At 44.7% G+C, this 13901-nt stretch overlaps 2 protein-coding genes across 6 annotated transcripts in view; both read right to left on the bottom strand.

Annotated features, from left to right (window-relative positions):
- The window catches only part of LOC144493660 (cerebral cavernous malformations protein 2 homolog), a 440921-nt gene that overhangs the window by 183710 nt on the left and 243310 nt on the right, over nucleotides 1-13901 (bottom strand). The gene's annotated exons all lie outside the window — the stretch shown is intronic.
- The window catches only part of LOC144493652 (proto-oncogene tyrosine-protein kinase LCK-like), a 106593-nt gene that overhangs the window by 66673 nt on the left and 26019 nt on the right, over nucleotides 1-13901 (bottom strand). For all 5 annotated transcript variants that reach the window (XM_078212938.1, XM_078212934.1, XM_078212937.1 and 2 more), the window contains exons 2-3: nucleotides 11930-12027; nucleotides 3699-3741 (exon numbers count right to left, since the gene is read on the bottom strand). In XM_078212938.1, coding sequence (XP_078069064.1) covers nucleotides 3699-3741; nucleotides 11930-12022 — 136 coding nt within the window. In that variant the 5' untranslated portion in view covers nucleotides 12023-12027. The remainder of the gene's footprint in view (nucleotides 1-3698; nucleotides 3742-11929; nucleotides 12028-13901) is intronic.

Raw genomic sequence — 13901 nt, forward strand, 5'->3', positions numbered from 1 at the left:
TCTCACAGTGGGGGACCTATAAATTCACAGTTTAATTGATAAATCTAAGTGGTTATAAAGTGATACTATATTTGATGTAGGGATCTAAATACAAATGTTTATTTTCATAAGGGATTAAGTACTTGAGGGATTTTTTGTTTTATAAGGGATTAGATACTCAAAGGGATTTAAATCTTATCAATGAGAGTGCATTTGTTAAATATAGTGAAGTCAGCAATAGACATTTAGATCTTCTTTCATTTCACCTCACCATGGTTTCAGAGATCTGCCCATGCTGAATGCTGGGTGAGTTTATCTGGTGCGTATAAGGGCAAAGGCTGGTAGATGGGGGGGGGGGGGGCGGTGCATGAGTTGATATGAGTTGGCACTAAGTTGACAGAGGGACTATAAAGAAAAAAATGTTTAGGCCCTTGGATAGTGAGCAGGGAGGAGGTATTGGTGCAAGTGTTGTACCTTCTTCAATTGCAAGGGAAGGTACAGTGGGAAAGGGGGTGAGTTGTTGGGGTGATGGAGGAGTGGACAAGGGTATCCCAGAGGGAATGGTCCCTGCGGAATGCTGACAGGGGGAGTGAGGGGAAGGTGCGTTTGGTGGTTGCATCATAGTATAGGCCCAACCTAATTCAGCATTTGGAAGGCAGTGGTATAATCAGACAAAGTCAGCATGGATTACAATAGGGAAATCATGCTTAATGAATCTATCAGAATTCTTTGAGGATGCAACTAGCAGATTTGACCAAGGAGAACCAGTGGATGTGGTTTACTTAGACCTTCAGAAGGCTTTCGACAAGATCTCACATAACAGACTACTTTGTAAAGTTATAGCAGATGGAATTGCAGGTAATGTCTTGAGATGGATAGAAAGCTGGTTAGAAGTTAGGAAGCAAAGAGTTGGTATAAGTGGATTGTTTTCTGATTGGCAGTCAGGTCCTGGTTGGCAGTTAGGAACCCAACAGTTCACATTATATATTAATAATTTGGAAAAGGGAACTGAATGTATTATCTCCAAATATGCAGATGATACAAAGTTAGGTGGAAGGGGGAGCTGTGAGGAGGATGCAGAGATGCTTCAGCGTGATTTGGACAGGCTGAGTGTGTGGGCATCTGCATGGCAGATGCAGAATAATGTGGATAAACGCGAAGTTATCCACTTTAATAGCAATAGTAGGAAGACAGATTATTACTCGAATAGTTGTAAATTGAGATAGGTGGTTGGTGTCCTCCTGCATCAGTCGATGAAAGTAAGTGCGCAGGTGGAGCAGGCAATAAAGAAGGCAAATGGTATTTTGGCCTTCATAGCGAGAAAGTGTTAGTATAGGGATGGGGACGATTTACTGCAATTGTAAAGGGCATTGGTGAGGCCACACCTGGAGCATTGTGTGCAGTTTTGATGTCCTTATCTGAGGAAGGATGTCCTTGCCATAGAATGATAGAATCCCTACAGTGCAGAAGGAGGTCATTCGGTCCATCGAGTCTGCACTAACCACAATCCCACCCAGGTCCATAACCCCACATATTTACCCTGCTAATCCTCCTGACAGTAGAGTCAATTTAGCTTGGCCAATCAACCTAACCTGCACATCTTTGGACTGTGGGAGGAAACTGGAGCACCCGGAGGAAACCCACGCAGACACGGGGAGAATGTGCAAACTTCACACAGACAGTGACCCAAGGCCGGAATTGAACCCAGGTCCGTGGCACTGTGAGGCAGCAGTGCTAATCACTGTGCCATCGTGATACCCATTAATCTTTATCCATGCCCCTCATTATTTTATAGACCTCTATGAGATCACCCTTAAGCTTCCTACGCTCCAGGGAAAAAAAGTCCCAGTCTATCTCATCCCTCCTTTAACTCAAACCATCATGTCCCAGTAGCATCCTAGTAAATCTTTTCTGTACTCTTTCTAGTTTAATAATATCCTTTCTATAATAGGGTGACCAGATCTGTACACAGTATTCCAACTTTGGCCTTGCCAATGTCTTGTACAACTTCAACAAGATGTCCCAACTCCTGTATTCAATGTTCTGACCAATGGAACCAAGCATGCTGAATGCCTTCTTCACCACTCTGTTCACCTGTGACTCCACTTTCAAGGAGCTATGAACCTGTACACCTCAATCTCTTTGTTCTATAACTCTCCCCAACGCCCCGCATTATCTGAGTAAGTCCTGCCCTGGTTCAATCTACCAAAATGCATCACCTCACATTTATCTAAATTAACTTCCATCTGCCATTCATCAGCCCACTGACCCAATTGATCAAGATCCAGTTGCAATCCTAGATAACCTTCTTCACTGTCCACTATGCCACCAATCTTGGTGTCATCTGCAAACTTACTAACCATGCCTCCTAAATTCTCATCCAAATCATTAATATAAATGACAAATAACAGTGGACCCAGTACCAATCCCTGAGGCACACCACTGGTCACAGACCTCCAGTTTGAAAAACAACACCCTCTTCTGTCATAAATCCAATTTTGTATCCAATTGGCTACCTCATCCTAGATCCCATGAGATTTAACCTAATGTAACAATGTACCATGCAGCATCTTGTCAAAGGCCTTGCTAAAGTCCATGTAGACAATGTCGACTGTACTGCCCTCATCCATCTTCTTGGTTACCTCTTCAAGAAACTCAATCAAATTCGTGAGACATGATTTTCCACTCACAAAGCCATGCTGACTGTCCCTAATCACTCCTTGCCTCTCTAAACGCCTGTTGATCCTATCTCTCAGAACACCTTCTAACAATTCACCCACTACAGATGTTAGGCTCACCGACCTGTAGTTCCCAGGCTTTTCCCTGCAGCCCTTCTTAAACAAGGGCACAATGTTTGCCACCCTCCAATCTTCAGGCACCTCACCTGTGGCTGAAGACACCGCAGTAGACACCGCATGTTCCCTCTCTATGGACACCCCACGACGAATGTAGCCATGGTGGGGGAAGATATTCGGGTTGGATGACCCCCTCGGTCACCCACTGGTTTGTTTATGGCAGGTTTAGCCATGCCCAGGAGCAGGTTCCTGAGGAGGTCCTCCTCCTGCCCCGCCCACCTCCGCATCAGGTGCCCACAGATCAGGAGTGTGGGACTGCAGTGCAAATGAAAATGTAACAGAAGACTTTATGAAACTGAAAAAGGGGTGCCGCCTAACACAACCTATATAAGCATGGTCCAGGACTACACAAGAGCGCGAAAAGGCAGGCTAGCGGCGGGAAGTCAATTAAACTTGTTATTGAGTCACCTAAAACCAATTATCCCTGAGCCCACCAGGATTCAATGGTGCCTCAAGGATTACGTAAGAGTTGCATCGGTATCCCATCCTTCCAGAAAGTCACCCAGCAATCATCCATGACCCCCATCCCATATATCTCTTGCCATGAGTCCACCAAGGTAACCAGTGAAGGTCCTAGTGTGTTACTGGCAGTGGTCAATGCGCCCGGTCGCACTGCCAGTCATGGAGAGCTGCTGGCCTCTGATTAGCCGGCAGGTCAGTTTTCAACCCATTGCGAAATGAATCTGATGGGAGGCGCACACTGTCCAGGTAAGTGTCCAGGTAAGTGTCTGCTTGTCTTGTAATTGCACTGAGCCTCCCGGAGAAAATTGACCAGGGTTCCCACCAGTTCTACAAATTTTCACCCATAGTAAGAGAAAAGCACATGTGTGGCACTCAGTAAACAAAGAAGAAAAACAATCTTACCCTGCGAGTGTTCAAATGATGAAATCTGATTATCAGAGTTAACCTGTAAAAGATAACATTAGTTTTTTTGGAGGCAGTTCCTCAATAAAATGATATTATAATTAAATGAACAAGCAACTGAAATGCCAAAATTGGTGTTTCAGATATTAATGGGAACGCAAAATCAACTCGAGGAGGCTTTCATCTTGTATCTAGTGCTGAAACATTGATGGTCAAAAAATAATCTAGCACTAAGAAAAAAAGAAAAAGAAGTTGCACTTACTTAGCGCCTTTTGCAGCTCAGGACATCCTGAAGCACTTTACAGCTAATAAAGTATTTTTGAAATGCACTTATTATTGTCATGTCGGAAATATTTCAGCCAATATTTACACAGCAAGCTTCCACAAACAGCACTGGAATAGTGACGAGGTAACCTGTTCCACTGCTATTGGTTGAATAATTAGATATTGGTCAGAACACTGGAGGGAACTCCAGTGCTCTTTCTCAAATTGCTCCATGCGATATATTAACAGAGAAAGCAGTCTGGGGCTGATACTGCACTGAGGTGTTCGCCTGAATTGTATATTCAAGTTACAGAGTGTGACTTAAACCTACAAACCTGACCCAAAGATAAGAATGCCATGGAGTCGAAGCTGACAGCTCGCTGAGAGTTCATGTAGCTCAGCAGAGATAAAATAAAAGTCCAAATATCAATAAAGTCTTTTTGAAATTGATGTTATCCAAAAAACTTTGAGGTTTTTTCTATGAGGTTTATATTTGCATTGGAGAATGTGAATCCTTTTCCATGCTCCTCAAATATGCCATTAACTCAAATAAAATGGGCATAGGACTGTGTTTTCACCTCCAAATGGAAGCGGGAATTGGGGCTCAGAAAACTGTGCAGCGTTTTGTTTTTCAGAGGAAAACAATTTTTCTCCATCTTCTCAAGCTCACACAATTTAGGCAGGTTGAGAAAGCCTCCAAGGTTGGGGTTCCCACTGTGAGAACCACCGGAAAATCGTATTTTCTCCCACACACCACTGTTGTGCGGTCATGCCAGATTTTGGAAGCCTTAAAAATAAATCTCCTTGGAGAGGTTGTAACTATTGGGGGAAGCTTGCTGAAGATTTGGGAACATTCCAAAAGGCAATTGCAATTGTCAGTCTTAGATGCTGTATTGCAATGTTGCAATGTAGATGTGTTTTTAATGCAGTAATTCTTCAAAAGATTCTGCTCCACAGAGGTAAGCTGCCTGAGCAGCTAGTTGTAATTGTTGTCCTGCATTTCAGTACTTTCCAATTGTCAAAAATGCCATAATATATTAAAAATGTAAAAATAGGTTTTCTCATCCTCTGCTGTCATCTTTAACATTGTGATTTAAATTGAATCACAACTCTGGCTGCTTAAAAAAACTCTGCCTTTGAAAACTGAAAAAAAAACCTCAGTATCTGCATCCCTCCATTGATTGACAGGCACTCGGAAATGCTTTGGAATAGAATCGTAGAAGAATCGTACAATCTCCAGGAGGCCATTCGGCCCATTGAGTCTGTACCGACCACAGTCCCACCGAGGCCCTATTCCCGTAACCCTCATTTATCCTGCTAATCCTCCTGACACTAGGGTCAATTTAACATGGCCAATCTACCTAACCCGCACATCTTTGGACTGTGTGAGGAAACCGGGATCACCCGGAGGAAACCCACACAGACACGGGGAGAACGTGCAAACTCCACACAGACAGTGACCCGAGGCCCAGATTGAACCCGGGTCCCTGGCGCTGTTAGGCAGGACTGCTAACCACTGTGCCACCGTGCCGCCTTTCTAGTGGCCCAGAAATGGGACACTATGTTATTGCAGTTTCTAGAAACGTAACTGGAAGCTTTCGTTATGATAGCTGTAACCATTATGGATGCTTGCCTGGGTTTTAAAAACTGTTGACTGGCTTCAACTCCGCAGGTGATCTATTGATCCAGGAATGATTGGCAACGTTAAGGCACTTCAATAACAGACTGTGTCTTCCATATGGTTTCTTGTTTACAAACCATGGAATCATTTTTTCCAGTATTAATATCAGTGTGTTTGAATTCAGGGTTTCATTAGATTGTTAGAGGTTTTACTTGTTTCCAATCATTTTAAAATAATTTCTATTGGTATTCCATGGCTCGTGAAGACTGTGCATGGTGGATACTGGCTGACTAACTATGGAGTGACTCCACAGGACATGAAGTGGAATTGAGTGTTTTGAGGGATCTGAGGTACCATGGGGTGACATGAGGGATCTAAGGGCACATGGATGTATATGAGAGATGTGAGGCGGCATCAGGGTGGGTGGGATTATGAGAGAGGTGAGCGGTGAGGTTTAGGGGACCTTTGGATGTTGTTGGGAGCTGGACTGCAATATTGGAAAACCAAATCAAGCTTTCTATCCAACACACCTACACAGTTATACTCCTCACACACTCGCAAAATGCACTGTGAGCCCGAATGCACTGCGTGAAAAGACAAAATTCCCAGGCAACATTGCACAGGTTAGGTTTTCCCAAGCTTATACAAAATTCCAGGCATTAGATTCAGACGGTTAGAGAGGCATTACAGCAAAGAAGGAGGACATTCAGCCCATCGACCCTTAACCAGTTCTCTTTTCAGCAATCTAATCAGACTCTTATCCTAGCTCTATCTCCCTCACCTTGAAATCTATTCTCTCAAGTGCATATCCTATTTCCTTTTGAAACCATTCATCCGTTTTCACCACAATGAGTTCCAGATCATTATCACTCACTGCATAAAAAGGTCCTCCTCATATTCCACTGCATCTCTTGCCCAAAACCTTAAACTTGTGTTCCCCAGTCCTTGCACCATCAGCTCATGGGAACAGCTACGCTTTATCTCAACTTACATAATCTTGTATACCTCCATCAAAACTCCCCTCAATCTCCTTTGCTCGAAGGAGAACTTCTCCAACTTACATTTCTAGTTATAATCCCTCATTGCTGAAACCATTCCACTGAATCCTCTCTGCACATCCCAAGGGCTTTGACATACTTCCTAAAACATGGCGACCAAGACTGGACATAATACTATGGATGTGGCCAGAGCTTTATAAAGGTTTAGCATAACTTCTCTTCTTTAATACTCAATGCCTATTTATGAAGCCCAAGATTCCAGATGCTTTGCTAATTATTTTCTCTCAATATGTCTTCCCCCTTCAAAGATCTATGCACATGCGACTCCAGGTCCCTCTGTTCCTGCACACTTAAGAACTGTGTCACTAAGTCTATGTTGTTGGTAAAAATACCTCTGAGACTAGACGTAGGTCAAAATGCAGTGTTTATTTTCACAATTGTGGGAGAGGTCCGATTCCTAACATGGTCTCAGGCCTCTCTCCGAATATGAGTTAAGATCAAACATTTATACATCCCGGTTCCCGCCCCTAATTACATCCCCAATTCTCCAGGATGTCTGTCACTGTTCATTATCCATTGCCCAAGACCCGTTGGGCTTCCGCCTTAAACCAATTAAATGGTTCAATCATTTCCTCGATCTCGGCATTTGTCGCTGTCACGTACGTCAGGCCCCCCAACAGCCCAAGGGAAGTGGAAGAACGGATATGTCAGGAAATACTGGATAGGTGCAGGAAAAATAGGGTTGTTGTAGTGGGAGACTTCAATTTCCCTGGTATAGACTGGAAATCGCTGAGAGCAGGACTCTGAATGGGGAGGAATCTGTAAAATGCGTACAGGAGGGTTCTTTGGAACAATATGTAGATAGCCCGACTAGAGAGGGGGCTATACTGGACCTTGTACTGGGGAATGAGCCCGGTCAGGTCTTCAAAGTTTCGGTAGGGGAACATGTGGCAAATAGTGACCACAATTCTGTTAGCTTTAGGATAGTGATGGAAAAGGATGAGTGGTGTCCCAAGGGTAAGGTGTTGGATTGGGGGAAGGCTAACTTTAGTGGGATTAGGCAGAAATTGGCAGCTCTTGATTGGGAGAGGCTGTTTGAGGGTAAATCCACATCTGGCATGTGGGAGTCTTTTAAGGAACAGTTGTTAGGGCTACAGGACAGGCATGTGCCTGTAAAAAAGAAGGATAGGAAGGGTAGGATTCGAGAACCGTGGATAACCAGGGAAATTGAGGGACTGGTCAAAAAGAAAAGAGAGGCGTATGTTAGGTCCAGGCAGCTAAAAACGGAGGGAGCTCTGGAGGAGTACGAAGAAAGTAGGAAAGAGCTCAAACGGGGAATTAGAAGAGCAAAAAGGGGTCACGAAATGTTCTTGGCAGACAGGATTAAGGAGAATCCCAAGGCATTTTATTCATACGTTAGGAACAAAAGGGTTGTCAGGGAAAAAATCGGACCTCTCAGGGACAAAAGTGGGGAATTATGCTTGGAGCCCAAAGAAGTAGGGGAGATCCTAAATGAATACATTGCGTCGGTATTCACAAAGGAGAGGGATGTGTTGACTGGGAGTGTCTCGGAGGGGAGTGTTGAACCGTTGGAGAAAATCTCCATTACAAAGGAGGAAGTGTTAGGTTTGTTAGAGAATATAAAGACTGACAAATCCCCAGGGCCTGTTGGAATCTATCCAAGGCTGCTCAGGGAGACGAGAGATGAAATCGCTGGGCCTCTGACGCAAATCTTTGTCTCGTCACTGGACGCAGGTGAGGTCCCAGAGGATTGGAGGATAGCTAATGTGGTCCCGTTATTTAAGAAGGGTAGGAAGGATAACCCGGGTATTTATAGGCCGGTGAGCTTGACGTCTGTGGTGGGGAAGTTGTTGGAGAAGATTCTTACAGATAGGATGTATGCACATTTAGAAAGGAATAAACTCATTAACGATAGTCAGCATGGTTTTGTGAGAGGGAGGTCATGCCTCACTAACCTGGTGGAGTTTTTTGAAGAAGTGACCAGAATGGTTGACGAGGGAAGGGCCGTGGATGTCGTCTATATGGACTTTAGTAAAGCGTTTGACAAAGTCCCTCATGGTAGACTGGTGAAAAAGGTTGGATCTCATGGGATAAAGGGGGAGGTGGCTAGATGGGTGGAGAATTGGCTTGGTCACAGAAGACAGAGGGTGGTAGTGGAAGGGTCTTTTTCCGGCTGGAGGCCTGTGACTAGTGGTGTTCCGCAGGGCTCTGTATTGGGACCTCTGCTGTTTGTGATTTATATAAATGATCTGGAAGAAGGTGTAACTGGGGTGATCAGTAAGTTTGCGGACGACACAAAATTGGCAGGACTTGCAGATAGTGAGGAGCATTGTCAGAAGCTACAGAAGGATATAGATAGGCTGGAAATTTGGGCAAAGAAATGGCAGATGGAGTTCAATCCTGATAAATGCGAAGTGATGCATTTTGGTAGAAATAATGTAGGGAGGAGCTATACGATAAATGGCAGAACCATAAAGGGTGTAGATACGCAGAGGGACCTGGGTGTGCAAGTCCACAGATCCTTGAAGGTGACGTCACAGGTGGAGAAGGTGGTGAAGAAGGCATATGGCATGCTTGCCTTTATAGGACGGGGCATAGAGTATAAAAGTTGGGGTCTGATGTTGCAGATGTATAGAACGTTGGTTCGGCCGCATTTGGAATACTGCATCCAGTTCTGGTCGCCACACGACCAGAAGGAAGTGGAGGCTTTGGAGAGAGTACAGAGGAGGTTTACCAGGATGTTGCCTGGTATGGAGGGGCTTAGTTATGAGGAGAGATTGGGTAAACTGGGGTTGTTCTCCCTGGAAAGACGGAGGATGAGGGGAGACTTAATAGAGGTGTATAAAATTATGAAAGGCATAGATAGGGTGAACGGTGGGAAGCTTTTCCCCAGGTCGGTGGTGACGTTCACGAGGGGTCATAGGTTCAAGGTGAAGGGGGGGAGGTTTAACACTGATATCAGAAGCACGTATTTTACACAGAGGGTGGTGGGGGCCTGGAATGCGCTGCCAGGCAAGGTGGTGGAGGCGGACACACTGGGAACGTTTAAGACTTATCTAGACAGACATATGAACGGAGTGGGAATGGAGGGATACAAAAGAATGGTCTAGTTTGGACCAGGGAGCGGCGCGGGCTTGGAGGGCCGAAGGGCCTGTTCCTGTGCTGTATTGTTCTTTGTTCTTTGTTCTACGTCCACCTCCCGCCTCAGTAATCGAACCGAGGTCATTCAGCATCAGCTTGACCTGCCCCGTCACCCATTAGTCTCCACTTATCCTGGGGGCAAGCAGCCCATACCAACTGGTGTATATCCCGCAAATATAATTGGTGTCCAACCCAAAGGGTGTCCAGCTCTGCCCAAAATTTGCTATTGTTGCTCCGGGACTGGAACTTTCCCAGGGATGTCAGAAGTTGCTGTCTTTCTCCTGGGGTAAAAGGTTGGTATCGTGCAGTTGGATTCTGCAATGTCCTGGCCCAAGTTATGGGAGCGAGATCATGGACCTCTTCCTTACCGGGGTCTCCCACTGGTGCCATGGATTGTAGGCTGGCCCATAGGGAGGCAAGGATCCCCAGCCGGGGTCCTCTAAACATTGGTTTCTCTTTTCTAATTCTCTATTGCGCGCTTCCAACATATTAATTTTTGCTTTGTCATCAGCCCATTTCTTACCCGAGACTGAGACCTGTTCAATTAATCCGGCCAATTGGTGAGCTAAGAGAACTCCAATTTTCTTAGTTCTGTCTTTCGCCGGCATCTCCACATCATTTCTTTTCCTTTCCCAACCAGTCTCAATGCTTAAGTGTTACAAGGTTCATTAACCCATTCCCGTCTTCAGTCTATATTGCCTCTCAGTTCTCTCCTGCTAAAATGCATCACAATTCTCCAAATTCAATTCCATCTACCACTTTTTTGCACATTCTGCTAGCCTACCGATGTCCTGTTGCAATTGAATGGTATCGTCCTCACTGTATCATTGGCTGGAATTCTCCAGTTGTGCGCACACTGCTGCTGTTGCCAGCGAGGACAGAGAATTTGGCACTCAGCAGCACGGGAGAATCCCGGCTGCAAGCGAGGTCGGAGAATCTGGCCCATTAGCAAATTTTAGAATTTTTCTAGGTATTCCAATTTCCAACATCATTGGTGTTATCAAAAGGAGCGGTGGCTCTGCCACTGATCCCTACAAACATCCCTAGCCACTACTCTACAGTATAAAAGATTTATAACAGTAGGAAATAAATTGCATTTATATAGTACTTTTCACGTCCTCAGGATAATGTTTACAACCAATGTATTGCTTTTAATGATATTGTTTTGTCACATAAACAGCACTGGGATGAATGTCCAGTTAATCGGTTTTGTGGGATGTCAGTTGAAGAATCTTATTTTGATTTAATAACTGAAAATAGGTCAGAACATCTAAAGAACATCTTGCTCTTCTTTGCTAGAGTAGAATTATAGAATCCCTGCTGTGCAGAAGGAGGCCATTTGGCCCATCGGGTCTGCACCAACTCTCTGATAGAGCATCTTACTGAGATCTTTTCCCCATAACCTTACATAGTAACCTTCCTGACGTACACATCTTGGGACACCAAGGGGCAATTTAGCATGGGTAATCCACCTATCCTGCACATCTTTGGACTGTGCGAGGAAACTGGAGCACCCGGAGAAAACCCACACAGACAAGGGGAGAACATGCAAACTCCGCACTCACCCAAGACTGGAATTGAACTCGGGTCCCTGGCACTGTGAGACAGCAGTGCTAACTACTGTGGCACTGTGCTGAGTAGCATGGGTTCCATTACTCCCATCCCCAGTTTAACAGTTCATCAGCTTCTAATAATGTAGCACTTGCTCATTACTGCACATAGGACAAGTGCTCAAGTCTAAAGTGAGGCTTGGGACCCTCAGAAGCGAGAGTGTTAAGGTGAGCCAAGGTCGATACTTACCAACTCACAACTCCCAGAGTGAGAATAACCCCAACTCCCAGAGTGAGAATGTTATTATCAAATAGCTCACCCGTTTGCATGGCTGATTTAAAATGGTAAGGATAAAAAATGAAAAATAAAATGGCATGAAAACAAAAGGTTGCGAATGTCAGAATGTGAAAAGGAAACAGAAAGTGGCAGCAATGCAGTGGATTGGTCTGAAGGGGAACGACAGATCAATTTTTAGGATGGGGATTTTTTCATCACTTCTGTATAACTGATTTATCTTACTTTTTCAGATGCTGACTGACCAGCTGTATGTTGAGTGTATTTTCTGTTACTATTTAAACACTTGCCTTAAAGAACGGAGTAAAATGAAATGATAAGCATTTCATAGCTGTACTCACATGCTGTGACATGGTTTCACAGTGCAGATCTTTAGCGTGGCCCTGGTGGGTGAAGCCATGCTTTCTCTTTTCAATGCTAGTGGCACAGCCCATCCTTTCTGAAACAAAACAAAAAAGAACCTAATTGATTCATAATGAACTTCTGACAGATAAACGTCATCACTGTGCCTCTAACTATGGATCAGCTTGTTTCCATTAACTTAAAAGGTAATCTTTCTGTTAATACGCCACAGATTGCTATTGGCAACATTCCTATTGCCGACACATACACACGAGAAATGTAAAATCATCAAAAATATACCCTGAATGCGGTACACAACTGAATCAAACCAGGCCCGTGGCCTTTCATGCTAAGCAGTTTGAGTTGTGGTCGGGCAAAGCATGTGTGCCCACTAACTTCTGGTCTGTGACATGCTGACACTCAACAGCTTAGCATGGGTTTTTTTAGTGGTAAATAACATCAGCGTGATCTCAATTCTTTTAAAGCCAATTTCCTCCCCTCTTCTAAAGATCAATTTTGCAACTGGTTTAGACAACACACAGCTACTGGCATCCACCAAGTCTTCATTCAAATGGCAATTATTAATGCATGAACATTTACAGTGGTGATTAGTTCATTTAGACCAGAGTTTCCCAAACTGGGTTCTGTGAAACCCCATGGTTCTATGGGAAGCTCCCAGGGGTTCACAGCAAGCAAGACTGATATATAAAATTTAAAAATAAAAATGCTTCTTCAGAATTCAGCCTCTGATTGGATGAGCTGGAAACAGCATGAAACTCAAATTCAGGGTGAGCGCAAACAATTTAGTGTGAGAGGATATGTCCACAGGGCAGAAGTCAGGGAAGGGGCCTCAGAGTGGGTGAAGCGATCCTCAGAGTGGGAGCGGGAGAAGCCTGGAAGGAAAAAACAGTAAAATGGGGAAATAAGAATACTGCTCTGAACTGTTTCTTTCCTTTTGAGCGGGCCTCAGAGTGGGAGTGAGAGCATGGCAAGGGGGGAAAGCGGGGTAAAGATTGGGCTGCAGAACGAATGGGGATCACAGGCATGTGAGAGAGAGAGCTGAGGGTTTGTCTTTGTGCATTTATGTTTGTGTGTGTGTGTGAGAGAGAGCGAGGTGTGTGCATGTGTGCATGTGAAAAATAGGTGAGTGTGCGTGTGAGAGGTGAGTGTGTGCGTGTGTGTGCATGTGAGAGCTGGGTGAGTGTGTGTGTAGGGATGGATAAAGTAAGTGTGTGACGGAGGTGAGTGTGCGCATGTGAGAGATATGCGAATGCATGTGTGCGTGTGTTTGAGAGGGAGAGGTGAGTGTCTGTGTGAGAGAGAAAGTTAAGTGTGTGTGTGAGTTTTAAAATTCGTTCATGGGACATGGGCGTCGCTGGCTGGCCAGCATTTATTGCCCATTCCTAGTTGCCCTTGAGAAGGTGGTGGTGAGCTGCCTTCTTGAATCACTGCAGTCCATGTGTTGTGCATTGATCCACAATGCCGTTAGGGAGGGAATTCCAGGATTTTGACCCTGCGACTGCGAAGGAACGGCGATATATTTCCAAGTCAGGATGGTGAGTGGCTTGGAGGGGAACTTGCAGATGGTGGTGTTCCCATATATCTGCTGCCCTTGTCCTTCTAGATAGAAGTGGTCATGGGTTTGGAAAGTGCATGGATCTATATTGAATTGCTGCAGTGCTTCTTGTAGATAGTACACACTGCTGCTACTGAGCAGGTGGTGGATGTTTGTAGATGTGGTGCCATTCAAGTGGGCTGCTTTGTCCTGGATGGTGTCAAACTTCTTGAGTGTTGTTGGAGCCACACCCGTTCAGGCAAGTGGGGAGTATTCCATCACACTCCTGAATACTGTCCAGTCAATTGTACTGGAAGTTGCACATGGAAAATATAGAGAAAATTAGGTTTGGCTATGAATCCCCCTTGCTTCAACTCCTAACCACAATAGTTACTTGGCTGACTGGTATTCTCTGT

The sequence above is a fragment of the Mustelus asterias genome, chromosome 5 (genome assembly GCF_964213995.1).
Source record: "Mustelus asterias chromosome 5, sMusAst1.hap1.1, whole genome shotgun sequence".
NCBI lineage: Eukaryota > Metazoa > Chordata > Chondrichthyes > Carcharhiniformes > Triakidae > Mustelus > Mustelus asterias.